This window comes from Piliocolobus tephrosceles, chromosome 4 (assembly GCF_002776525.5).
Source record: "Piliocolobus tephrosceles isolate RC106 chromosome 4, ASM277652v3, whole genome shotgun sequence".
Classification (NCBI taxonomy): domain Eukaryota; kingdom Metazoa; phylum Chordata; class Mammalia; order Primates; family Cercopithecidae; genus Piliocolobus; species Piliocolobus tephrosceles.
The window spans coordinates 40,463,379-40,491,148 of NC_045437.1; the positions used below are offsets into that span (position 1 = coordinate 40,463,379).

The following is a 27,770-nucleotide window of genomic DNA, read 5'->3' on the forward strand; positions in this document are numbered from 1 at the left end:
AAAAAAAAAAAAAAAAAAAAAAAAAAAAAAAAAAAAAAAAAAAACCTTCATCTGGGCATTAGAAGTCATTCTGAAGAGGCTGTCCTACATCTCAGTGCAATTTCCTACTTATCCACTCCAGACTATAGCCTGCTCTCATCAGATTGCAACTGACCTAATTTGTAAAGACTTCAGTGAAAAGAGGCTCATTAAAAGCCTTCATCTCTTTAGCAGCCTCTCTTTCCTCCCTCAAATGATCTAGGTCAGAATGGCCCAATAAAAATAGCTGGGAAAATTACAAAGTCACTGAAGACTCTGCAAGGAGTAGAGACTTTAAGAACTGGTGACAGACATATACTGTCTAGCAGTAAGATGGGAGTGGGTTGCATGGCTTAGGGACATACAAAATGCCTGACAAAGTATAGCAATGGCTGACTACTATTCCACTCTCATCTCATGATAGGCTGGCCATGTTGTTCTGGTTCAGAGATGACATTGCAGTGACTTAGTACTTTGCCTTTTAAGATGCAATGATGGTTCAGAGGTGATGGTATCTGTTACCAAAGTGCTGGATTGTTAGAGAGTTGATCTTTAGCTTGGTCTCAGTTTCTCAATTCTCAGTGGATTTGTTAACTGAGCAACAAAGGGCTTGACATAGATACAAAATAAGCAACCATAAGTAATAATAATTCATGAGTTTAGAGCGAAAAGGTTTTACTATGGATATTATCCAATATTTAGTCCCTTACCGGAACATATAATCATACAGAGTTAACATCTAGATTTTTAAATCTTAATTTAAATAACTATGTCACTTTTCTAGAAGCCATCACTCTCATAATCTTAATTATTTAAAACATCATTAATAAGTTGAAAGTATATGAAATAGGAAGGCTTTTCAGTGATTAAAACAGATGTCATAAAATGTATTTACTAAAGCTGATGTACTTTAATTAATTAAACATTTCTTGAAGCCTCACTCAGAGTCTATTCTGTTTTAAGAATGATTATCATCAACTTAGCTAAATCACTCTTCAGCTAGAGGAAAATAAACAGCAAAGTGTAAAGAGGTGTGTATTAGGCTATTCTCATACTGCTATGAAGAACTACCTGAGACTGGGTGATTTATGAAGAAAAGAGATTTAATTGACTCACAGTTCCACAGGCTGTACAGAAAGCATTGTTGGGGATACCTCAGAAAACTTCCAGTAATGGCAGAAGGGCAAAGGGGAAGCAAGCACCTTCTTCACATGGCAGAGCAGCAGAAAGGGAGTAAAGGGTGAAGTGCTACACACTTTGAAGCAAACAGATCTCATGAGAACTCACTGTCATGAGAAAAGCAAGGGTGAAGTCTGCGCCCCATGATTCAATCACCTCTGACAAGGCCCCTCCCCCAACACATGGGGATTACAATTTGAGATGAGATTTGAGTGGGGACATAGAGTCAAACCATATCACCAAATGTTCATTGACAGAAGAATGGGTAAACAAAATGTGGTATATTCATATAGTATTTTATTATTCAGTCTTAAAAAATAAGAAAATTCTGATACATGATACAGTATAAATGAAAGTTCCAGACCCATGCTAAGTGAAATAAGCCAGTCACAAAGGACAAATATTACACGATTCAATTTATATGAGGTGCCTAGAGTAATCAAATTTATAGAGCCAGAAAGTAGAGTGATGGTTGCCAGGGGCTAGGAGAGGGAGGAATGAGGAGGAGTTAGTGTTTGATTGGTATAGTTTTAGTTGAGGAAGATGAAAAAATTCTGGAGCTAGATAGTGGTGATGTTTGCATAATAATGTGAATGTACTTAATGCCACAGAATTGTATGCCTAAAAATGGTTTAAAATGGTAAATTTTATGTTGTGTATATTTTACCACGATAAAAAAGCTGTAACACTCAAACACAAAAGCTTAAAAACATAGATGTCTAGTTTAGTGAGTGTAGGCATAAACAGCTATGCATATACCAAAAGCTTCTTCAAAATATCTCTTTGTGATATACATACAGTTCAATAGGCTAATAATAATTTTGTATTATAAAATTGATTAAATTATATTGGTCCTTAGTACTCTGCTGAGAAGGAGAGAGAGAGAGAAAAAGAGAGAGAGAGAGAGAGCAAGCATGGACTTTAAAAACATTTATTTGAAATCATTTAAATTAATCATGGTGTTACCTTAAAGAGGCAAATTCTATATTTTAGAAAATAACCCTATAGGTTCAATACATATGAGTATTTGCCAATACTTGTCAAAACAACTAATACATCACCTAGAATATGGAAACTAATTATTAAATGTTGGTTACATTTGTTACATTTTTAACAGAGAAAAGAATCTAGTAGAATTTATTTCTTTCATTTAATTTTCTATTAAAGCATTGTCTCAAAATTTGGGAAAATGCATTTGTTATGATTGTCAGTTGATATTATAATGAAGTCAAACCATTTTAGAGGGATACGAGCAGAAGTTTTTCAGTTCTGAATTCTGGTGAAAACCTTCCTTTCAGTAGGAATTAAAATGATTTTTGCCCAAACATTAGCCAAGAAAAATGCCCTGAAAGCAATATACTGGGAAAGGTTCTAAACTCTTGATAGAAAAGCAATCAAAATCAAAATGCCATCTCCCAGGGTCAAGGACCAATGAGTCACCCACTGAGAGGCTCTCTGAGCTCCAGGACACAGCAATGTCCTTTTGAATATAACATCAGGATTTAAAGTTCCACTTGGATACTTGTGAGGCTGATGTAGTTGTAACAGAGTTTTTTTTTTTTTTTTTTTTTTATATATATAACATTTGCTTTTTTTCTCTTCTAATAGAAATTGGTATGATGACATGTTGCAGCCAGAGGTTAGGTACAGAGAAAAAACATAGTTCAGGGTTTAAGCCATTAAGAAAACTTTTAATCTCACTCTTGTGGAAATTCAGTACTGTTTAGTTTGTTCCTTTACTTGTTTAAGGATTTAAGAAAATGTCTAGGTCCATTGTTAAAAGTATAGCATAGTGGGCCAGGCACGGTGGTTCATGCCTATAATCCTGGCACTTTGGGAGGCCAAGGCAGGTGGATCACCTGATGTCAGGAGTTCAAGACCAGCCTGGCTAATGTGGTGAAACACCGTCTCTACTAAAAATACAAAAACTAGCCTGATTTGGTGGCGGGCACCTGCAGTCCCAGCTATTCGGGAGGCTGAGGCAGGAGAATCGCTTGAACCTGGGAGGTGGAGGTTGCAGTGAGCTAAGATCACACCACTGCACTCCAACCTAGATGACAGAGCAAGACTCCATTTCTAAATAAATAAATAAATAAATAAATAAATAAATAAATAAATAAATAAAACAAAATTGTAGCGTAGTGGAAATACAAGTTGAAGCATTAAAGTATACTAATACTGACTGTTTCTAAAAGGGGTCAAATTAGTATGCACTTAATGAATTAATCAGAAAAATACCCTCCCAAATTTATAATTGTCAATGGAGAGAGTCCTGAAGAAATAATGAAGACCTGATTTGTAAAATACAATAAAAAATAAAGGAAGGGAAAAAGCTTGGACTTAGAAATCCAACAACTCTTTCTCTGTCTGCCTCACCTAATACTTCCAGAGTATTTAGTCTCTCCATTTGTATATCTGCAAAATGGGAATGATATTGACTCTGCAGAGTTGTTATAAGGATTAGAGTTAATATATGTAAGTGATTTTCAGACAGCAGCCTTTAACAAATGGTCACAATTACTGTGATCTCTTCCTATGAATGTAATGCTATAATACATTAGCTAGATCTCCCAGAACTGGACTTCTGCCTGCATAAGAGCTACCCAGCATACTGAAGATGAGTCAGATAATACTTTTGGAATCATACATATGGAGCAAAACCAACAATTATCTGTTCATCACCTCTGAAACAACAACTTCCTTCAGGATTCTAAGGTGCAGAGGGACCCTGAAACTCAGCAAGTACTCTCCAACAGCTTCTGAAAAAGCCGGGCAAAAGCAGGGATGCTATCTTCTGAAATTATCCTAGTCAGTGTCTGAAATGGAAGGTGCAAGTAAATAACAAGTATGATATGGTTCAAGTAACTGCCACCACACCTGAAAGGAAACTGTGAAAGGAACTGAAGCTGCGTCTGGAGCAAGGTCAAAAGAAGGGAGAGAAGCTTCTGGGGCACTGCTTTGCCCTCTGGGATGAGCGCCTTAGCTACAGCCTCCTTCCCTTCTCCCTTCTGGCATGGACAGCAGAGTGTAGGCCCTTGTGAAACATGAATAGGTCAGGCCTTCATCTGGATATTTGGGCCTACCAAAAATAAAGACTGAATTTTTCACTCTTTAATTGGACATTGAGAGCCCAAGCCATGTGAATAAGGACCTAACTAACAGTGTTTACAGTGTAAGGACATGTGATGGGCTACCAGTTATTATGCCCATTTTCTAAATTTTGATGTGAAAATGAAAAGTCCTTCAAGGTGCCTTTTTTTTTTTTTTAATATGGAACTCAGATATGTCAATAAAAAAAGATATACTTCTTCTGGCTTAAGTGAATTCTTTCAATGGGTCTTTTTCTCTGCAGTTGTTTGCAATCTCCTTCCTAACATTAGAATGGAAATGCCTAATCTAGCTTGTTTATCTCCATTTCCAGCTCCCAGCATAGCCTGGAAGATATTCACTGTTTAGTGTGTAATTTCTGAATGAATGAGTCCTGAATCCAAGTTGTGTTATGGTGCTACTGACCCTATCCAAGAAGAGACATTGTCTTTGTGGGTTATCTCTGGGCCACATGACTCTTAACATACTTACAAATCTAGGAAGATGGTTTCAATATAAAGAATTTGAAAGCTTCCCATATATTATTCCATTAACCCTTACCAGCAGGATACTTAAGAGCACAAAGTATAATACATTATTCTGATATCACACTAAAGGCAGAGACCTATGAAAGTAATGTGATTTGGCCATCTTTAATCAGTGAAACCATTAATGAAATAACAAGAGGAAAAAACAAAGTTATAGGCCATGTAGCTGGAAGCAAAGTTAAAGAGGGTGACCCTTTCTTGCTGTTAGAGCCTCAGAAAATTAGGAACACTGCAGAAAACTACAGGGCAAAAGGTGTTTATGTCAAAAAATATTTCTAAAAATCTGACTAGGCCATTTCTTTTCTTGTTTTCTTCAATTTTGGTTTAAAAAATACCTCATATTTGCCATCTTAACAATTTTTAAGTGTATCATTCAGTAGTGTTAATAATATCACATTGTGTATCAGCAATCACCAGAACTTTTCCATCTTGTAAAACTGAAACTGTACACATTAAACAACTCCCATTTCCCCTCCACCCCAGCACTGGCAACGGCCATTCTAGTTTCCATTTCTTCAAATTTAACTATTTGAGATATCTCATATAAGTGGAATCATACAGTATTTTTTTTGCGGTTTGCTTCACTTGGCATAATATTCTCAAGGTTCATTCATTGGACAAGTTCATTTGAAGATCAGTTTCTACCTACATCATTTAAAGCTTTAAGGATGTCAATTAAAGTGAACCTGACATGATCTTAATCTTATCAGAACAAAATACAAATCTCAAATACTTAGGATTAAAGGAGAACTTGCAAAGCAAGCACAAAGTTTACAGTAGGTTAACAAAATTCAAAATAATTCCAGTTGCTTAAGAGATGAGGTGAAACAGACAATCAGTGAGTTTTGCATTACCTATGAGATTAAGCAAGAAAGAACATTGGACCAGATGAGAAATGACCTGAGTTCAAGTTCTGGTTCTCCAATTAACCGGAAGGGTGAGATTTAGCAAGTTATTGAATGGTTCTGAGCCTTGAGACCCCATCTTAAAAGGTTGTAAAATAAGATAAAACATACGCGGTATCTTCATAATACATAAAGTGCTTTATAAGTGAAATAAAAATTATTTTTAAAGTAATTTTTAAATGTTATTGCTTAATGAGTACAGAATTTCAGTTTTGCAAGATGAAAAATGTTCTGTGGATAAATGACAGTGATGGCTGTACAATGATGTGAATGTACATAATGCCACTGACCTGCACACTTAAAAATGATTAAAATGGTAAATTTTACATTATGTATATTTACCACAACTATTAAAAAATGTTTAAAAATATGATAATATTTCAGTCTTAAAAAGTAATTGCTGAATCAGATGAAATATTTTAGAAATAGCAGTTCACATTGTTTTCTATTTAGATTATGAATTGCCATTTTTGGTCCTCCCCTATCCAAAATATTGTCAACACCACAATACACACAAAATTAAATGGCCTAATTTTACTGATCTTGGTATTCTCATACATATTTTTAAAGGCTCCAGATGCATTAATGTAGAATTCCTCTCATTTTGAGGAGGCAATTATTGATCTCACCATCTAATATGTAAGAAAATAGAAGCAAAAACATGTTAAGGGACTTGCTCCACTTTAGGAATCCAGACTGCCAGTTATGACCCCAAAAATGTAATACCCATTTTAATATGAACATTAGGGGTATAGGGGGCTGCAGCTATATGTCTGATTTTCAAAACTTAAGCAGATTGACTTGGTTAAGTAAATTCTTGTACTCATAAAGTCTGTGACTTAAGATCCTGGAACATGCACACACACACACACACACACACTAACTGTATTCTAAAATATTTTTGCACATGTTCATTGAACAATTAGGACCAAAATAGATGAGCCAAGTTTAAGTTACTGTATGCATTAGTCACACACCTTTAGTTTTGAGCAACTTTTTGCAAAGTGTTTATCCTTACATTTCTAGGCTTTGAAGTCCAGCAGCTTTTTCTTTTTCCAATCATTGATTTGATCAACATTTAGTAAGCAAATACTGTTGCCAAATATTATTGTATGCCTTATTAAATTGTTTAAATGGCCCTTAGATGAAATGTTCATTAATATAAAATATCTAAATGGTAAGCTTGCTTTTAGGAGAAACATATTGCTCACAAAATTTTAAGAACTCTGTCCTGAGGGTCATTTTAGCATCTTGACTTCAGGAACGGCCCAGGTAATCCCAACCTGTGTCTAGGTAACAGAATGATCACAGTCTGCAGTCTGCACATCTTCTATTGCAGAAGTTTCTATAAGTACATTGACATATGAGAAAAATAAATTCCATCTACTGACATGCTAAAATATTGTTCTTAATCCAATAGCCTTGGAAATAACATTCAGGTCCTAAATCGAGATTTGTTCCTGCTGAATTCAATTTTCAGTTGCATGTCCCACCTGCTAAGAAACTGCTAAATCCTTGTCGGCAATTAAATAATAAATAAATAAAACTTCATAAGAAATGAAAGTAAAGACCAGAACCATTTTATGGATAGAGGATAGGAAGGTATAAGCAGGGATAGGTGAGATTTGATTTATTAAGTTCATCAAGAATTTGCTAGGTTAACTCATAACTTATTCATTGAGAATTTAGTAGGTATTAAGCATTATCCAAATGTTTCACACTAATTATTTCGTTTAATTCACACATAATCTTATGAAGATGGATACTATTCTACTTCTGTTTTTAGGTAAGAAAAAAGACATTCAAAGAGGCCAAGTAACACACCCAAAATCACACAGTATCTTAGAGTGAAAAAATGTCTTAAAGGTCATTGAGCTCAAATCCTGTGTCAATGCAGATGTTTGGCAGATAGCCATGAGCCTCTCTTTACAAACTTCTACTAAAGAGGATGAGTTTACTACTTAAAAAATCACATTGAAGAAAGTTTCTTTCCTTACTTTCAGTTAGCCAAAACCTTCATCCTTCTAAATTGTATTCTTTGGTTGCTTTAATTTAGAACTCCAGACACCCCCTCCTTCATGTATTTGAAGAAAGAAGGCTCTATTCCATTTGTGGTGGCTTCCAGAATCTTCAGAGTTATGACCTGGTAGTGTCCTCCCACACAATCCCAACCCTTCAGTCCCAGCCCCATCTCTAAAACACACTGAAGCTTTCCAGAGTTTTTGTGGAAACTTGAATCCCAGAACAAAGCAACCCCATGCTGCAGATAGGCTCTGCCTGGTACAGAATCAGCAGGACTATCACACTGCTTACTCTACAAACTATATCTGGTTATGCAGCCCAGTATGCATTACACATTTTCACTGCCATGTCATGCTACTGACTTACAGTCAGTTATCACCAGCTGGCTACTTGCCCTAGGACTTTTTCTCACAAACCATGGTTAAGTCAGGTTTCTACTGACCTGCTCTTACATAGTTCATTTTTTGATGTTCCAATTTTTTTTTTTTAGTATGAGTCTTGTTGAAGCTCATCAGAATAGGTCCAATTAATCTTCAAGTTACAATCAAGTTACAAAGGTTACATCAGCCTTGTAACAACTGGAAGTTTTCTCCCACAGTGAGAGACAACTCAGTTAGTACGAGGCATCAGGAGCCTGAACAGGAAGAATTACATGGAACCCTTCTCATTCTAAGATATGAGGACAGTCCAGGGCTGAAGAACTTAAGCCTAGAGAGAAAAGTCTGATGATACAAGCTTGTCCAAAGCTTAGACTTGGGCGAGTAAATATACAATGAAGTCCAATCTGGCTGAAGCTTCCCTGTGTTTCTGGGAAATCTGCTTTTGGATTTCCTATTATCTCTGTCAATATATATTAGACTCTGTTTCCTCTGCTGGATCAAAACTCTTGGTGGTCATTGTCCTCCCCGGATAAGGATATTCTCCTAATCACTTGTCACTATGTCTGCCTGGGTAACATCTCCACCAATAGGAAGATCACATCACTCTCTCTGGGTACCTCATGTCTGCCCCTCCCACAACAGTCCATTTTCCTATGTCCAGCTGCATCAGAGAAGTTGAGTGCTAGACACAATAAGTTAACTATTAAAATAGCTTTCTTTACTTTCCCTCTTCACAGTATATGGCTGGACTGCTTCTGGAGGCTAAGCAGAGCTGAGCCTCAAATGGAAGGACAGAAAATATGAGAGTCTTCAACTGAGGTGAGACAAGAAACAAAGGAGCTTAGTCAGAGAACCAGGTAGTCCCTGCTAGAGACCCTGTTAGCAAAGTAAATGAGGTTAATTAGACATGATGTAATGCTCGAAAGAGCTACGTTTATTGACTACTTACTCTGTGATACACATACTATGTATATTATCCTGTTGAATTCTGACAACAAAGAACATGAGGTTAATACTGTACTCATCTCAATTTTAGAGCTGAGAAAATAGTACCTCAGAGGATATTTAGTGGTTCCCCTGGAGCTAATTTGTAAGTAGCAGAGCCATAGTTTAAACCAAGACTGTCTATGACATGAATCCCCCAGCAGTTTTACAGATACAACACCTGATCCTACTTGAATTACCAACTTATAGATAATTGGAATGCGAATTTAAAAAACAAACCAGTGTTAAAAATAGCATACATTTTTTTTTCTGAAGGTACCGTCCAATCTAAAATTTCTTCAAAGCTTTTATTATGATCAGTAGTCATTAAGTATATAAATACAGAAATAAGAAATGTGATTGCACATATAGTGCCATAATGGCTAAAAATTGTTCCATGAAACAAAATCTTATTTCATTTGGTTCAATTATCATGTGCCTCATTCAAAAAATATTGAAGGCCAGGATAGTCTTTATTGAAATGTAACAAGATGATCCCTTGGCTTGAATTAACTTGTTTCAGTTACAGCTTCTTGAAAGATTTTGAAAAAAAGAAGCTCACTTGACTACTCATTTTGGGTTCTCTTTCTCTTAGATCAACAGAGCAGAAGCCTTTGTACAAGGGCAGAGTCTCTCTATGCATATTTTGTCATTTGATAGGCAACAAATACTAATTGGAAATTGACTATAGGCCAGGGCACCAGGAAAGATCCAGACAAGGTCCTGACCTTGAATAGCTTATATTCTACTCATTTGAGAAATAAAAATATATAAACAAATAAAGTAGTTATTCATAAGCACTAGATAATGTATAAGCACTATGAGTAAGACAAAGTAATTGTTAGAAAAATGATAAAAATGGAATAGACTGAATTAGCTAACATGGTCAGGGAATATCTCCTGAGGAGGTGTCACACTGGAGAGTAGAGGGGGAAAAGAAGGAAGCCTGGAGATGATCTGGAGGAAGATGCCAATGAAATCTTAAGACAAGAAGCCTGGAGGGTATGAGGGCCAGAAAGAATGGATAGGATTAGTGAGAAAGGAAAAGGTGAAAGGAGTTGACGTCAGAAAAATACACAGGAACAAGTAAGTTTAGTAAGTTACAATGGAGGATTTTATTTTGTACGTATTTATTTTTGAGACAGGGTCTTGCTCTGATGCCCAGGCTGAAATGCAGTGGTGTGATCAGAGCTCACTGGAGCCTTGAAGTGGACTCAAGCAATCATCCTGCCTCAGCCTCTTAAGCAGCTGGGACTGCAGGTGTGGAGGGTTTTATATAAGCAAATTATACACCTAACTTACACTTCCGAAAGATACTCTGTATTGAGGGTCAAAGTGAGGACAGGAAAACTGGTTTGAAGAACAGTGGAAATATTAATGTGGGAGATGGCAATGGCTAGATTAGGATTGTAACAGTGGCAGTAAAGAAAAGTGGAAGGATTGTAGATATATTTTAGAGAAATATTCCACAGAATTTATTCCTTGAGTGGTTTTAGGATTTGAGTTAAAAATAAAAATGAAGAATCACTCCTAGGTTTTGGGCTTGGGAAACTAATAGGTAATGACACAAAGTACTTAGATGGGGAAAGCTTGATGAGGAACACATTTGGCAATGGATGGTGATATTAATAGCACTATTTGGGTCAAGTTAAGTTTAAGATTGCTATAAGAAATTCAAATGCATATGATGGGAAGATAGTGGGATATATGAGGATAGAGTACAGCAAAGAGGTCTGGGCTAATGATTTAAACTTGGCAGTCATTAGCATATTGATGTTATTTCAAGTGATTGGATTAGATATTTTCACCTAAGGTAAAAATGTAACAATAGAAAAAAGGAATCAAGGTCTGAGCCCAGGGTAATTTAAGATTTCTTCAGATGGCAATAAAAGAGGCTACAGCTCACAAAGATAACCTTACGGAAGCATGTAGGGAAGGCAGTGAAGGAAGAAAAACAAGGTAAGCGTGGTTAGGAGTAATGTCAGCAAGATGGCAGAATAGGATGCTCCAGACTCTGCTTTCTCTCTTGGAGACACTAATTCAACAATACATGGACTAATTTCCTTTATGATACATCCTGCACTCCGGGTCAGTATGAAATGTGCCACATCAAAGCCAGAAGGAAGATTTTTGGCATCCTCTCACCAGAGTCCCTTCTTCCAGCAGAGTCATGCAATTGGGAAGACACTTTGAGCTCCCAGATTCTCCCCAGAGAGAGAAAGAGGAGACTACACTGCATGTCCAACATTCTGACTTTTGGAGAAGGCTGCCTAGGGGACTGGCTTTTGTCTCACCTGTAAAAGAGAGCTAATGAGACCCAGAGTATTCTAAATGTCTGGTGGTCACTGAAAACAAAATTGCTGAGCAACTTACTGCCTCTCCAGAGGGTCTGAGGTACAGCTGACAGAAGCCAACACAGTTCAGTAGCTTCTCCCTCAGGAAGGAAAGGGAAAAGTAAAGTATGCAGCCAATGTTCCTGCTTTTTGATGGAATACCCAAGGGATTAGTTTCTGTATATCCTGGCTTTAGGGACTGATAGGACCTGGCAATATTCTAGATGCCTGGGAAGCTCTGTGAATACAAAATAGCAGGTGGTGTGCTGCTTCTTCAGAGGACTCACAGTACAGCAGTCAGGCATCAGAGGGAGTCAGAGATTAAAAGCTCCTGAAAAAAATCTAATAAACCTTTCTAATTAGAAATCTATATGCACAGGTCCAGAGAAGACACATCACAGAAAAGGTTTGAGAGTCTTACAGAATCCCTAGTTGGGCTGATTGATGAATGCCTTTTCCTTTACAAATCCAGTCTGTAAAGATTACGAGAGGTGGATTTTTTTCAAGTGTGTAAATACCAACACAAAGGTACAAGAAATAGGAATAAATGGGAAAATAATCAAATCAAATGAATAAAATAAATTTCTAGAAACCAACCTGAAAGAAACAGAGATATATGAATTACCTGACAAGGAATAAAAATAATCATCATAAAGATGTTCATTAATTCAGGACAACAAGATATACAAAAAATAAAACCTTCATCAAACATAGAAAATATTTTAAAATAACAGAAATTTTGGAGCTGAAGAATGCAATAACTGAACTGAAAAAACCCACTGGAGATAATCAACAGCAGACTTAATCAAGCAGAAAAATATTGCAAACTTGAGGATAGATCATTTGAAATTATCCAGTCAGAGGAACAAAAAGAAAAAAGAATAAAACAGACAGAAGAAATCCTTAAAGATTTATGGAAAAGAATTGAGCAGACCAATATACACATTATGAAATTTAAAAGAGGAAAAATGAGAGACAAAGGGGGAAGAAAGCTTATTTAAAGAAATAATGGCCAAAAACTTCCCAAATATGAGGAAGGAAATAGGCATTCAGATTCAAGAAGCCCAAATCTGAGAAACCCAAATAAGTCAATACCAAGACACATTATAATAAAATTGCCAAAATCAAAGACAAAGAAAGCATTTTTAAAATAACAAGAGAAAAGTGACTAGTCACATACAAAGAAACTTCCAGACTATAAGTAGATTTCTCAGCAGAAAACTTGTGAGACAGAAGGAAGTAGAATAATAGCAACCAACCAAGAGCACAATATCTGACAAAATTGTCTTTTAAACATAAAGGAAAGGTAAAGCTTTTCCCAGACCAAAAAAAAAAAAAAAAAAAAAAAAAAAGCCTAGAAAGTTTATCATCATTAGACCTACCTTAGAAGAAATGCTAAAGGGAGTTCATTAAGTTGAAATGAAAACATGCTAAATAGTAATGTAAAAGCATAGGAAACTATGTAACTTAATGGTAAAGATAAATATAGAGATAAATACAGAATACTATAATACTATAATGATATGTAAATCACTTTCAATTCAGGTATAAGAGTTAAAAGACAAGAATATTAAAAATAACTTATAGCTATAAAAATATATTAATGGATAGAAAATATAAAAATATAATTTATGACATTGGTAACATAAAGTATGTGCGGGGAGAAGTAGAGGATTTTATATGTGTTTTAAGTTTTTTTTAATGTAAATAAAGTGTTATAAGATATTTCATGTAAAACTAATGGTAGCCACAAAGAAAAAATATACAGAAGATACAAGAAAAGAGAGAAAAAAATCAAAGAGTATTACTACAAAAAAAATCAATAAACCCAAATGAAGATAGCAATGGTGGAAAAGAGGTATGAAAAAGTTACAAGATGATAAGAAAAACACAATTAACAAGACAGCAATAGCAAGTCATTTCCTATACAATTTTTTAAAAATGTAATTAAACAGCAAGAACAATAATTCATAAGATATATGTGCTGTCTACAAGACTTGCTTTAGATTTGAGAAAATACATAGGCTGAAAGTGAATAGAAAAATATATTCCAGGCAAATGGTAACTAAAAGACAATGAGAGTGGCCATATTTATATCAGACAAAATAGATTTTAAGTCAAATATTGCTACAAGAGACAAAGAAGCTCATTATATGATGATATAATTTGATGAGTCAAGTCAACTAGGAAGATATAGCAATTATAAATATATGCACACCCAATATCAGAAACCCAAATATATAAAGCAGTGACGTAACTGAAGAAAGAGATAGACAACATACAATAATAGGAAAAAAATTCATATCCTACATTTAATAATGGATTAATTATCCAGACAGAAAATCATGAAGGAATTGGACTTCAACTACAGTTTAGACAAAATGAACCTAACAAACATATATAGAACATTCTATTTAACAACAGTAGAATACACATTCTTTTCAAGCACACATGGAATGTTCTTCAAGATTGATCACACAATAGACCCCCCAAAAAATCTTAACAAATTTAAGAATATTGAAATTATACCTAGTATCTTCTTCAAGTATCTTCTTCAACTACAACTAATAGCAGATGGAAAGCTGGAAAATTCACAAATGTGTGGAAATTAAACAGTGCACCCTTTAACAACCAGTTGATCAAACAAGAAATCAAAAGGGAATTTTAAAAAATTATCTTGAGACAAAAAAGGCGAGATGAAAACACATCATTTCAAAACGTATGGAATGCGACAAAAGCAGTACCAAGAGATAAATTTACAGTAATAAATGCCTACACTAAAAAAGATAAAAATCTTAATCTAATTCTATGCCTCAAGGAATTAGAAAAAGAATAACAAACTAAGCCAAATTTAGTAGAATTAAGGAAATCACAAAGATTAGAGCAGAGATAAATAAAATAGAGAATAGAAAAGGCAATAGAAAAAAATCAACACTAGGAATTTTTTGAAAAGATAAACATAATTGACATTTAGCTAAAGAAAGAAAGAGAGAAGATTCAGATAAACAAAATCAAAATTGAAAGAGAAGACATTACAACTAATTCCATGGAAAGGATTATAAGATGCTACTATAAACAATTATATACCAAAAAAATGGGAAAAACCAGAAGAAATGAATAAATTCTTAGAAACATACAACCTATTGAAACTGAATCATGAGGAAATGGAAAATGTGAACAGCCCTATAATAGTAAGGAGATTGATTCAGTTGCTAAAATCTCTCAACAAAGAAAAGCCCAGAACCAGATGGTTTGAAGGTGAATTCTACTAGAATTAATGTCATTCCTTCTCACACTCTTCCAAAAAAAAACTGAAGAGAAGTGAACACTTCTAAATTCATTCTATGAGATCAGCATTACACTGATACCAAAGGCAGACAAAAACACTGCCAGAAGAGAGCACCATAGACCAATATCCCTAATAAACACAAACATGAATAAATATGAATAAATTATCAATAAAATACTAGGAAACTGAATTCAACAGCACATTAGAAGAATCATACAATATGATTAAGTGGGATTTATCCATTGTAGGCAAAAATGATTCAACATATAAAAATCAATTAATGTGATACACCATGTTAACAGAATGAAGGATAAAAATAACATGATCATATCAATAGATGCAGAAAAAACATTTGATAAAATTCAACATCTTTTCATGATAAAAATGCTCAACAAATTAGATATAAAAGAAATATACCTCAACACAATAAAAGCCACATATGACAAGCCCATAGTCATACTCAACAGTGAAAGTTTAAGACTTTCCCTATAAGATCAGGAAGAAGGCAGGGATGGCCATTATTACTACTTCTATTTAACAAAATACTATACACCCTAGTGAGAGTAGTTATATTAAAAAAGAAAAGGAAAAGGTATCTAAATAGAAAAGGAAGAAGCAAAATTGTCTCTGTAGATAACATGATTTTATATGTAAAAACCTAGATTCCAATAAATAAATAAATTTGTTAGAATTAATAAGCGAATCTAGTACATTGCAGAAGATAAGATCAACATTAAAAATCAGTTGTGTTTTTATACACTAAAAATGAACAGTCTGAAAAGAAAATTAAGAAAACAATCCCACTTACAATATTATCAAAAAGAACAAAATACTTAGGAATAAAGTTAACAAAGGAGACAAAAGACTTCACTGAAAATTGCAAAGCATTGCAGAAAGAAATTAAAGAAGACACAAACAAATGAAAAGTCATCATATGTTCATGGACTGGAAGATTTAATATTGCTCAAATATTACTACTCCCCAAAGCAATCTACAGATTTAATGCAATCCTTATGAAAAGCTCAAGGCCTTTTCCAGAAAGAGAAAAAAATAATCCTAAATTTATATGGAACCACATAGGACTCCAAAAACTCTCATAGTTTTGAGAAAGGAAAACAAAGCTGGAGGCCTCATACTTTGTGATTTGAAAACATACTACAGAGCACAGTAATCAAAACAGTATGGTTCTGGCAGAAAGACCAACATATAGACCAATTAAGCAGAATAGAGACCAGAAATAAAACCTCACATATACGATTAACTTATCTTTGACAAGATACCAAGAATACACAATAAGGAAAGGATAGTCTCTTTAACAAAGGTGTTGGGAAACCAGATATCCACATGAAAAATAATGATTTTGGATCCTTATCTTACAACGTACACAAAGATCAACTCAAAATGAAAAGGACATGAATAGACAGTTTTCAAAAGAAGATATACAAGTGGTCAACATATATATACACACACACACACATACACTTTACATATATACACTTATATATATATATAAAGTGTGTATATATAAAGTGTGTATGTATATATATAAAGTATATATACACACTTTATATATATACACTTACATATATAAAGTGTGTATATATATAAAGTTCCATATCACTAATTATCAAAGAAATGCAAATTAAAAGTGCAATGAGATATCATCTTACACCAGTTGGAATGACTATTGTCAAAAAGACAAAAAACAATAGATGTTGGCAAGGATGCAGAGAAAAGGCAAGTCTTAGACATTGTTGGTGGGTATGTAAATTAGTACAGCCTCTATGGAAAATAGTATGGCTATTTCTCAAAGAACTAGAAATAGAACTACCATTCAATCCAGCAACCCCATGCTGGTCATCTACCCAAATGAAAAGAATTCACTACTTCAAAAAAAAAAAAAAGAAGAAGGTCACCTGCACTCATATGTTTATCTCTGCACTATTCACAATAGCCAAGATATGGAATCAAACTAGTGTCCAACAATAGATGATTGGATAAAGAAAAGGTGGCATATATACACAACAGAATACTATAATATGCAGCCATAAAAAATAATAAGGTCACTTCTTTTGCAGCAACATGAATGGAAGTAGAGGTCACATTGTAAGTGAAACAAGCCAGACACAGAAAGACAAATATTGCATGTTCTCACTCATAAGTGGGTGCTAAAATACGTGTATGTATGGATGTAGCAAGTGGGATGATAGATAACGGAAACTCAGAAGAGTAAGGGGATAAAAGGGGAGAGATAATGAGAAATTACTTAATGGGTACAATGTACATTATTTGGATGACAGATACCCTAAAAGCCTGACTTGACCAGTATTCAATCTATACAATTTTATCCCATAAATGTGTATATTATATATATATACACACACACACACACACACACACACACACACACAACTTAAACATAAGACCTGAAACTGTAAAACTCCTGGAAGAAAATGTAGGAGGAAAGATTTATGAAGTTGGGTTTGACAATGAGTTTTTGGAAATGAAATCAAAGCCACAGGTACCAAAAGCATAAATAAACAAGTGGAACTACATCTAACTAAAATGCCTGTCTGCAGCAAAAGAAATAATCAATAGAATGAAATAGGAGAAAATATTTGCAAACCATATATATGAAAAGGGGTTAATTTCCAAAAATATATAAGGAATTCCTACAATTCAATAGCAGAAATTAAATAGCCCTATTAAAACTAGACAAAGAACAAATATAGACATTTCTCTAAAGAAGACATGAAATAGCTAAGAGGATTATGAAACTCAAAAATCATTAGTCACCAGGGAAATGAAAATAAAAACCACAGTGGGATATCACCTAATACCTGTTAGGATGGCTACTATCAAAAATATATAAAATAATAAGTGTTAGCAAGGATGTAGAAAATTGAAATTCTGTTAGTGGAAATGTAAAATTGTGCAGCCTCTATAGAGAACAGAATGGAATTACCTCAAAATTTCAAAGATAGAACTACCACATGATCCAGCAATCCCACTTTGGGGTATTTATCCAAAAGAATTTAAATTGAGATCTTGAATCGGGATTTCCATTCTCATTGCAATAAACTTCAGTATTGTTCACAATCTAAATGTATATCAACAGATGAATGGATTAATAAATATGGCATATACATACAAATGTACTATTATTCAGTCATAAAAAGAAGAAAATCCTGTCATATGCTACCACATGGGTAAACCTTGAAGACATTATGTGAAGTGAAATAAATTAGTCACAAAAGGACAAATACTGCATGATTCCACTTAGATGAGGTATCTAATAGTCAAACTCATTGAAGCAGAGAGCAGAATGGTGGTTGCCGGAGAGAGAGAGGAGAGAGGGGGAAAAGAGAAGTTTCTATTCAACAGGTGTCAAGTTTTAGTCATGCAAGATGAAAAAGTTCTAGAGGTCTGCTGTACAATATTGTACTTACAGGTAGCAACACTGTATTGTATACTTAAAATTTTAAGAAGTAAATTTCATGTTATGGATGTTATGGTTTTATCATAATAAAAAATAAAATAAGGTGTGCTAAGAAGCCAAAGGAAGAACATGTTTCATGAAGAAAGGTGTGGTGAACCATACCAATGTTGCTGAAAGGTCAAATAAGATGACAGAGAAGTAACCATTACCTTTGGCAAAATACAGATCATTGGCTACCTTGATAAGAACAATTAATGAGATTAGTATAGACTAGGGAGAGAAAGAGATATAACAACCTGAAGGCAGACAAGATATTTTTACAAGAATAAGAGAAATAGTTTACTGATTGAGGGGCAGGTGTGGCAACAAATTTTTTTTTTTTTTTTTACAAGGGGCATTATTACATATATTTGTGTGCTGACTGGAATGAAAAGAGAGTGGATAAATTCAAAAGTAAGCTTTGAACAGATTTGTGTGGATGGGATCCAGAACACAAGTGGGAAAACTTAGCTTAGGTATGAGCAGGTCCAGGTCTTCCTCTTATCTAAAGGAATTCCAAAGTATATAGAAATAGATGCATTGTAGGTTCAATGGTGGAAAACTGAGGAAGATCTTGTCTATTTGCATCCAGTTTTTAAATATAAAATCAGAGGTGAAGTAATCAGTTTAGAAGAGGTGGCAAAGAGGAATTAATAGGATAAAATTGTGTGTGTGTGTGTGTGTGTGTGTGTGTGTGTGTGTGATTTAACCTTTTCTTGATGGGTCAGAGCACATTCATTAACTGTGAATGTGCTTTAATACAATGGAGCCCTTTCTTTAATATAAAATAAGATGTGATGTAATCAGTACAGATGAAGTAGGAAGAAGCTGCTGATTTGAGAATCAAGAAGAGGTATAACATTCTCATCTTAGAGAACAAGAAATGAATTTACTAGGGAAGTGTAGTAAGTCTCTCTGCCTGTATTGAATACCCATTTAAAATTTCTGTTCAGAAATTTCCAGTGAGTCCAGTCATCCAAGCTGTGTAATTTCTCACCAACAATGTTCATCCACTGAAGTTTTCTAGTATCTGAGTAATTAGAAAGTTGAGTTTAACTGAATTGGGGTTTTCCAGGTACGTAGAAGAGAAAAAGTGACACAAGAGCATTAAGATAATTTCCAAAGGTGGGAATCTCATGTTGGATCAAGAAATTTGGCTTTATCAGAAGAGAAATGAGGACACGAAGGGGTGATGAAGACTAAACAAGACTTCACATTCTGTAGCCTTCTTCTCTAGCAGTATTCATGGCAGGAGATTTACATCCCCTGACAACCTTTTCTTGAGAAAGGGCCAGGACAGGTCACATGGGTGTGTATTTAGGGCTAACTTCCCTCTAAGGCAGCTATGGTTATCTTCCTCCTACTCTTCTTCCTCCTCTAAATGTCAACATGGGTGTATGGCCTGAGACATGCATTGAAAATAAGTCCTATTTGCCCAGTAGGACTACAAGGGCATCTTTCTCTCCACTACCTAACAAGCCATAGGGGGTTCCAGGAAAGCATAGCAGGAAATTAAGATGACCATTTATCATAATCCACTTTGCCTCATGAAATGAACATTTTTCAAGTGAATAGAGGAACCAAATTTTTATTTATAATGATAATTAAGGATTATCATTAAGGATAAATGTGATAATTAAGGATAAATGTGACAGCTTCATAAAAATTAACTCACAGAAAGAATTCTTCTACGTAAAACAACATTAGCTGGCATTTAAGATAGAGTGTTGTAAGAGCTGTCCACTCCCAGGATCTGTAATGAAATATAGGAACATAACAAGAGCACATCTAACAAATCCGTGGGCCATCTGTTTCAGTACCTGACCTCCGGAGGTGACTAATCCTGGCTGCTTCTCAAGAATATTTAACCATCTCCTCCTGCCCCTCTCTTACTGACCTATCTTCCTCTCTTAATAGAGCATAATAAAAACATATGGTACTGTAAAAAGCTTCTGGCAGCGAAATTCCATCTGAACCACGATTAAATTTTTTGTTCATGTTTCCCTTCCTTCTGGAATATACGATATAGATAATTTTTTGATCCCCACTCTTCTGAGATCGATCTGAACCCTACCCAAACCAGAAGACATGGGAAGAGTCTGTAAACTTCTTGAGGACATTAATTTCAATGATTACGTCTAGGACTTCCTTGAGTGCTCATCATGGTGGCATGTTCTCTGGTTTCCAAAAACTAATACTTTTGAGTGAGAGGCATCCTCACTGGTGGTAATAGTTAAATTTTCCAGAAAACAGAGCTTTCCCCTTTAACAACAGGAATTAAAATGTGTGTGTGTGCACGTGTGTGTGTGTGTGTGTGTGAATGATTTAACCTTTTCTTGATGGGTCAGAGCACATCAATTAGCTACTAATGTGCTTTCATACAATGGAGCCCTTAGGGATTACTTTAGGGACATGGGATTAATTGGCTCTGTTTACATTATCCCAGCCTGCTCAGTGGGAAAAATATAGACCCTAGCTGTGCTCCCACTCTAGATTTGTCTAAAGGAATGATTACATTGCACCCACTGGAAGTTTACTTATAGGAAAAATCAAGACGCTTCCTGAAAAAGAAGTTTTCTTAAGAGGAAGTCAATACAAACACATATGTGCAGATGCAGAGAGTGAGCTAACATTGAGCATAATGCAGAGTACAGAACAAAATTTGTCCACATATTTTTCCTCTGCCCAGCCACATGAAATCATACCTTAGTGCCCGGGCAATGGAGCAACAACAAAATAATCAATATAAACCAGGCAAAAAGATGCCTGGTTTTGGCAGTGCCAGCACTCAGGGCTTCAGCAGTGATGGCAGAGTCAGCAATAGATATTGGCATCAGCAGCTTCCACAATGGGGGACCAAGCTCTGGGAGCCTTTGACTCTTGTTAGACATTAACATGCTCAATGTTGGGCCTTTGCAGACACAGAATAAGCTCTGGAGGAGCTATTAGTAGTGGGAGTGATATTTGGGGCATCAAACTATAGAAGCACAGTTTCTCTATATGTCAAAGGAGCAAGGGTGACAACTCTCCAAAGCTTTCCCAAAACAGGAAAGAAGGAAAATGGCATATACCATGTTGCAGCCTAAAGGACTAGTTTCTCAATCCAGCCCAAATGACTGGTTTGTAGATCATACTTAAGAATCCATCCAGATTTTTAAAACTATTTGGAAGTTCATTAAGGCGGTATTTGGGAGGAGTTGAACAACTGACAGTTGCTGTGATTCTGATTTTACTTTTGGACTGGTAAAGTGTAGAGAACACTATGTTTTGTGTCATTGTATCTCCATTTGTTAGTCTTCCCTCATAAATATTCCCTATTGTCATTAATGATGTATGACACTCAACAGTTTTCATCTTCTTTATAATTTACTTTTTCTATTCTCATTGGGTAGAGTTGGAATTAAATATGATTAAATAAACTCTAAGTAAGGGTATAATAAATCTTTATATGAGTAAAGTTTATGAACCTTAATTTATGAACATTGTGATATCCATTTAAGCAATTGGAGGACTGTGTGTGCATGTGTGTGTTTGTGTGTGTGTGTGTGTGAAGTTTAACCACTTTAGAACAATTATAGTATCAAACAACTGACATCCAATCTAGTGGATTATAAACTGTTATATATGCTTGTACTCCATGTAAGCTATGCTTCAAATAAATGAGATGTGACTTGCCAACACAAACAAGATAGGACATTTTCTATTGAAAACCAATTTACTGTTTACCTTTAATGTTGATGCTTTTGATGGCTTTCTGATGCTACATTTTGCATTATTTCATGATGCCACTTTTACTCAAGAACAATATTGCAAGGTTCTAGCTTATAAATAAAATGAATCAACCTGCAACTTATAACAGAAGGAGCTGGTCTTATGCGCAACAAAGAACGACTCCAAATGAACAAAGAACCAATATAGAGATGTTTCCTAAATTGGCATTAGGGATCACTAGCATCACCAGATGAGCTGATTTTAAGTGCTATGAATGGCCAATAAGAAGCAGCAGGACTTTAAGGAAATGAGAGAAAAGATTTTACTTTTATCACAGTGACCTAATTTGAAGAGTTAAGTAGCAATTAAATCACATTTACTGCTCAAGGTACATGATGACCTGTAATGTCAGTTATCAGAAATGTCCCTAACTTGTGCAATTAGCTTTGAGTCAAATATGATGTTCTGACTTTAAGCCTGATTATAAATTTGGAAACATGTATAGACTGCATGGTGCAATAGAAAGGGCCTAGTAAAAAATGTATATTTAAATTTGGCTCTGACATTTACATAAAAGCCCTCTTTAGAGATACACTAAAGCAGTTTTCTCAAACTTTAAATGTGTACATAAATCATCTAGGGATTTTGTTGAAATGTAGATTGTAATTAAATAGATCTGATGTGTGATGTATGGAGTCTGAGATGCAGCATTTCTACCAAGCCCACATGTACGCTGATGCTGTTGGTCCCTGAACCAACTTTGAGTACTAAGGTCTTAGAAGAATATTGTTAGAATGGGGAAAAGGCACATGTGTGCATAGGAAGACACTTTGTGAATGGTAAAATAGCATATATAACACTTTACATTGATTAAAAATAGTCAAGGATTCAATTCATCAGAAAAGTCCTAGTAGAACAAATTGTGTTTCAGATACTGTTCAATTTTTCCTTTTTCACAAAACCAAAAACAAAACTGGGAATTAGAGAGGCAGAACAAGAGAGATATTCATCCTAAACAATATTGTTGCTTTTTTACTGTCTTGAAAGATTCACTTCTGTATCACTATCCACTAAAAGATCCACTAAAAGATGGGGTGGGAGGTGGGAACTGCTCTTGTTTTGTTCTTTAGAAGTTTGCACAATTAGACCCAGTACCAGATACATCCTAGAGATTGACTTGTTCCAAGTAAAATAGAAATAGAAAATTACAAAGAGGAGGAAGGTGGTTGGCTCCAGAAACACAGGCAGCAACAAGAAGGGATCACTGTTAGGGGAAGAAATTAAAAACTAGTAAATCAGACACAAGAACAGAGACTCAGACGCAGATTACCAACACCTTACTTGTTCCCATGATGAACCTCTTTACAACAGTTCTGGAGCCACCATGATTACAGAGTTAGAACTCTGCTTCAGAGAAACTGAATTTTCATCAGTCTCACTTTTACCTAAATTTTATACTTTGTCTTCCTGCTCCCATCTCTGTTTATGCTCTGTTTAAACTCAGAGCTGTTTAAACACTTAGCTTCCCTTAGTGAACCTGTTGTTTCTCATTGATGTTTGCATTTTCTAAAGGAAATGAACAAATTTCACAGGCACAGTTATTGATTTATAAAGCATTTCTGTGTTCCTTATCTAAAGTACAATCAACAATTCCCTGTTGAAGAAAACATAGATTCTTTGAGTTTCCAGTCCCACAACATTTTGGCCAATATTTTATTATTACATGGTCAGTTTACTACACTATATGAAAAAGATTTTTATCACATATTAGAGAACACAAAGCAGACCCCTCCCATGGGTTGAACCCTTTCCAATCTTTTAGATTTTGGACAGAATGACTCTCTGTCACACATGCAGATTACCAACACCTTACTTGTTCCCATGATGAACATCTTTACAATAGTTCTGGAGCCACCATGATTACAGAGTTAGAACTCTGCTTCAGAGAAACTGAATTTTCATCAGTCTCACTTTTGCCTAAATTTTATACTTTGTCTTCCTGCTCCCATCTCTGTTTATGCTCTCTCACCTGCTTATAGTGAAGGGCAGAATCATTCATAATCCAAAATGCCATTATTAAACAAATATGCATGAATGAACACTTAAGTTTAGTGCCGTCAGAGAGAGAAAGAAATGATAAACAAGGCTGAAATTCGAGTAACTGTCAATGTGTTCTGGCTGTGTCATTTCTTTAAAAAATAAATTCAAAGTGAAATACTAACACCAATTACTAATTTAATTCCTCAGTCCAGTCAATATCAATCATATCATGGAGCCATTTAAATGCAAAACAGCTATTGAGAGATTACTCTGAAAGTATTCAAAATGCAGAGATTTGAGAAATATTTAAAGACACCAGAACTGTGCTCTGGTGGGGAATATCACACAGCTGCACGTTGTTTTCTGCTGTAACTCTGGGTAATCTGGGTCAGCTGCCCCAGGTGGATAGCCTTATAATTAGGCAGCTCTTCTTTTTTCCAGCCGCTTTACCTAAGAAAACCTGAAGCTTTGAGGATGACTGAGCAGCAGTTCCCCTCAACAGAAACACTTGTGTGGTGCACCAGGAGTGGTTTTAAATGGTGGAGATAATTACTTAATTTGAGCTGTAGCAACTGGCCAAGTAAACATGTAGCAGCCAGGAAGCTATTAGCATGATTTTAAGGCAATTATTCCATTAGTGTTTAATAGTCTCCAATGAGTCTTCTCTATCAAAGTTTGAATATCTTTTTTTCCTCCAAAAATTCTCAGTGCTGAATAATGCAAAAAGGTGCCAAACCTGTTTTTAAGCCTGGTTTTTTACATGTGTGGATCTTCCAAACCAATTTACAGAAACATGGGGGTATTCAGGAGTATAGATTTGATGAAATACGTTGTGTCTATTTTTTTCTTACAAGTATTGGAGTGAGGAGAAGTTTTACAGGGGATCCATTTGAGTGTAATACCAAGAGGAGCTGGGAAAACAATATAAATTCTCATGGAAGCCCAATGCCATCATCATCTTCACGGCTGTACTCTAAGATCACCCAGATACCAAAATCTCTCACTTCAGGTTTTTATTTTGTCCATGGGAGGAAAGGAAAATTACTCTGTTCCCACTAATGCTTTCTTCCTTGTTTCTTAACCCTGGTTAGTCACAGTTGCTGCTGAATCATCCAGATACAAATCAAAAAGCCTTTCCCTCCAAAATTCATAGGGTATCTTCCCAAAGGTCCAATTAAGGGGTCAGATCCCTGAACTGATAGGGATCTTATTTGTCTTCGCTTAGCTTCAGTTTTTTCATCTGTGACATGGAGGTAATAGTGCCAGCACTGCCTGCTTTATGGGGTTTTGGAAGGATTATGTGAGCTGGTGTACATAACAGAGATTGGAAAGTGAAATATTACGGAAATGTAAGGTAGACTCAAAAAGGTATCATACCATCTCTCAAAACTAGATAAGCAAACTTAGGCTTTTAATCCTGTATCTCTAGAGAGCGACTTGCCAGAAGGTTTGCATCACAGTGATTGCCCTTCTTACCTTCTATGCATATAAAAACATTCAGAGGAGACCATGTGAAAGAAACTGTCAAAAATCCAAATAAAAATGAAGAAGGAAAAGGAATGGGAATGCCTGTGGAAGACAGAATGGAGTTATGCCAAAGTTGTGCTTTCTACTGTCTCCTTGAAAAGAGCAATCCCCAGGCTTACCTAGGTAGCAGAGTAAGTGCTGCATGGAGAACCTCGGGTTGGTTCTTTTCCTTGGAGATCCCTGGCCCTTAGGAAGCTATCTGTTGAAGAAGGACAAAAGGAGACAGCTCCTTCTGTGGATAGCACTTGTAGCAGAGACTGTGCCTGCCATTGCTGTCAAATATTCACTTGACTAACAACCATTGATTTGAGGGACTAATCAATGGCAGCACTGTTGGTTGAAGCATCTAGTGATTTTCAAAATAACCCTTCTTTTGTTTTTGTTTTTGTTGTGTTTTGTTCTTTATTATGTTTTCCTCCAATAGCTGAGAGGGGGTGCTGGATGGAGCAGATCAAGAGGAGGTAGACCAGAACGTTGAATTTAATAATCCAGCTTAGTTCAGGGCCAGAAGTGGGCTGTTCGTGAGTAATTTGCCCTCCAGCCCAGCTCTGAAAAGATCAGGTGTGTGCTCCCGTAGCCCAACTGTATAGCCAAATTGCTAATAAAGTATGGCCGTGTCCCCAGCTGTCATTGTTGTAAACTGTCCTGAAACAACCCTCACTCCTGGATACCTGATCTGGGGGTTGCTAGAATCTCCCACCCTAGAAGCCTGCCCAGTCTATGGTCCAAGTCGCACACCTCAAGCCGAAGCTTCTTGATCCCTCAGGTCTCTTCCTCGCTTTGTCCACGCTTCGTTCCTTCTAGGCTGTCTGGACACATTCTCAGTCACCTTTTCCCTAAAATTTGCCTATTAATCCCACCCCTCCGCTGGAGGTCACCCAGGTTCCCCTGCCCAGCTTCTGTCCCCAGCAGCAAACACAGGGTTCACAAGGGTTTGCTTTTCTGACCTGGGCGAAGTGTGTTGCGAACACGCACTGGGACCAGACTCCAGAGGGCAACCACTTGGCCAGGCCCCCGGGGTCCATGCAAATACGCAACAGTGCCCTCTGCCCGTCGCCCCCTTCGGCTCCTTTTCAAGGGCAGCTATCGCGCCGCCTCTGGTCCCTGAACTTTCATCACTCTTCGGGAAGCGCTTTGTCTTTTTAAAGGAGATTGGGGACGAATATTAATGACTCTAGCCGACAATCTATCAAATCCGCTCAATTCCATGCCAGGGATAGACTCAGGTCCTTGCACCGGAGGCGAGCTCCTGACACTGGCTCGCGTTCGCCGCACACTGTCACCCCACAGACCCAGAGATCGCTCCCACTCCCCCAAATCTGCAGGGGAAACCATAGGAGGGGGTCACGAGGCACCATCCTGGAGCTCAGCTTCTCCTCTGCCCCAGTCCTCCGCATATAACCTGCTTCAAACGCCCAGGATAAAAGCAGTCACCTTGACTCTAGCGCCTCGGTCCTTAGAGGTCTGGAAAACGCCAGGAAGCCCAAGGCTACCCGGCACGGGCTCGCCTAGCCTGAGACCCACCCTGGAAGACGAGTTTCCCTCCCGCGGGCATCGTGGCAAGTTACCACTTAGTGGCAGATAAAGCAGGGCGGGGCAGGTGGAGCGGGCGCCGAGCGCCTAGCCGGCAGCCCCTGCGCGCCTACCTGGAATGGCTAAATTGGTGAGGGGGATGCTGTGGATGCTCTCCGGCAGAGTTGCCATCCAGTCGGCTAATTTCAGCTCGTTTTTCCCCTGAGACGAGGCCATCGTGCAGTCGGCGTGCAGCGCGCTGGTCCCAGCACTCCTCGGGCAGGTTGGCAGGCTGCTGCCGCTAATCCAATGTTTTCTCCAGCCCCGCTAGAGTTTACACTCCTCTGTGCGCCACACCCACAGGATGGCGCAGACACATGCTAATTTTAATAATTATTCAAAACACCCCGTGCTCCCTTAGTGCCTCCGCCAGACTCCGCTGGAGCTTTTGTTCCTGACGTCGGTGCTCTGCTCTCTCCGCTCTCCCCTCCCTCTCCAACTCCCTCCTCCCGTCTTACCCTTTCCAGGCGTCTCTGCCTTTCCTCGCCATTCTGCAGCTTTCCCGGGTTTATTTTTCTTTTCTATTCATTTTTTTTCCCAACTGCTTTGCCCATGGCTTGCTCCGCCCTTTGGTGTGACTTTCTCGTCCTGTTTGTACGAAAGACAGTCTTGCAGTTGAACCTAAAGACTTTGGGATGTTACTGCTTCCTGAGGAACAGACTTCTCATGCTGGCTTTCAGGGCTTTCCATCGCTATC

General features: G+C 36.7%; 1 protein-coding gene across 1 annotated transcript in view; it reads right to left on the minus strand.

The window, feature by feature from the left end:
• Positions 1 to 27,365, minus strand: part of PLCXD3 (phosphatidylinositol specific phospholipase C X domain containing 3) — a 190,526-nt gene extending 163,161 nt beyond the window's left edge. The window contains exon 1 of the mRNA XM_023216411.2: positions 27,148 to 27,365. Within this exon, the coding sequence (XP_023072179.2) occupies positions 27,148 to 27,250 (103 nt within the window). The 5' untranslated portion in view covers positions 27,251 to 27,365. The remainder of the gene's footprint in view (positions 1 to 27,147) is intronic.
• Positions 27,366 to 27,770: the final 405 nt, after the last annotated feature.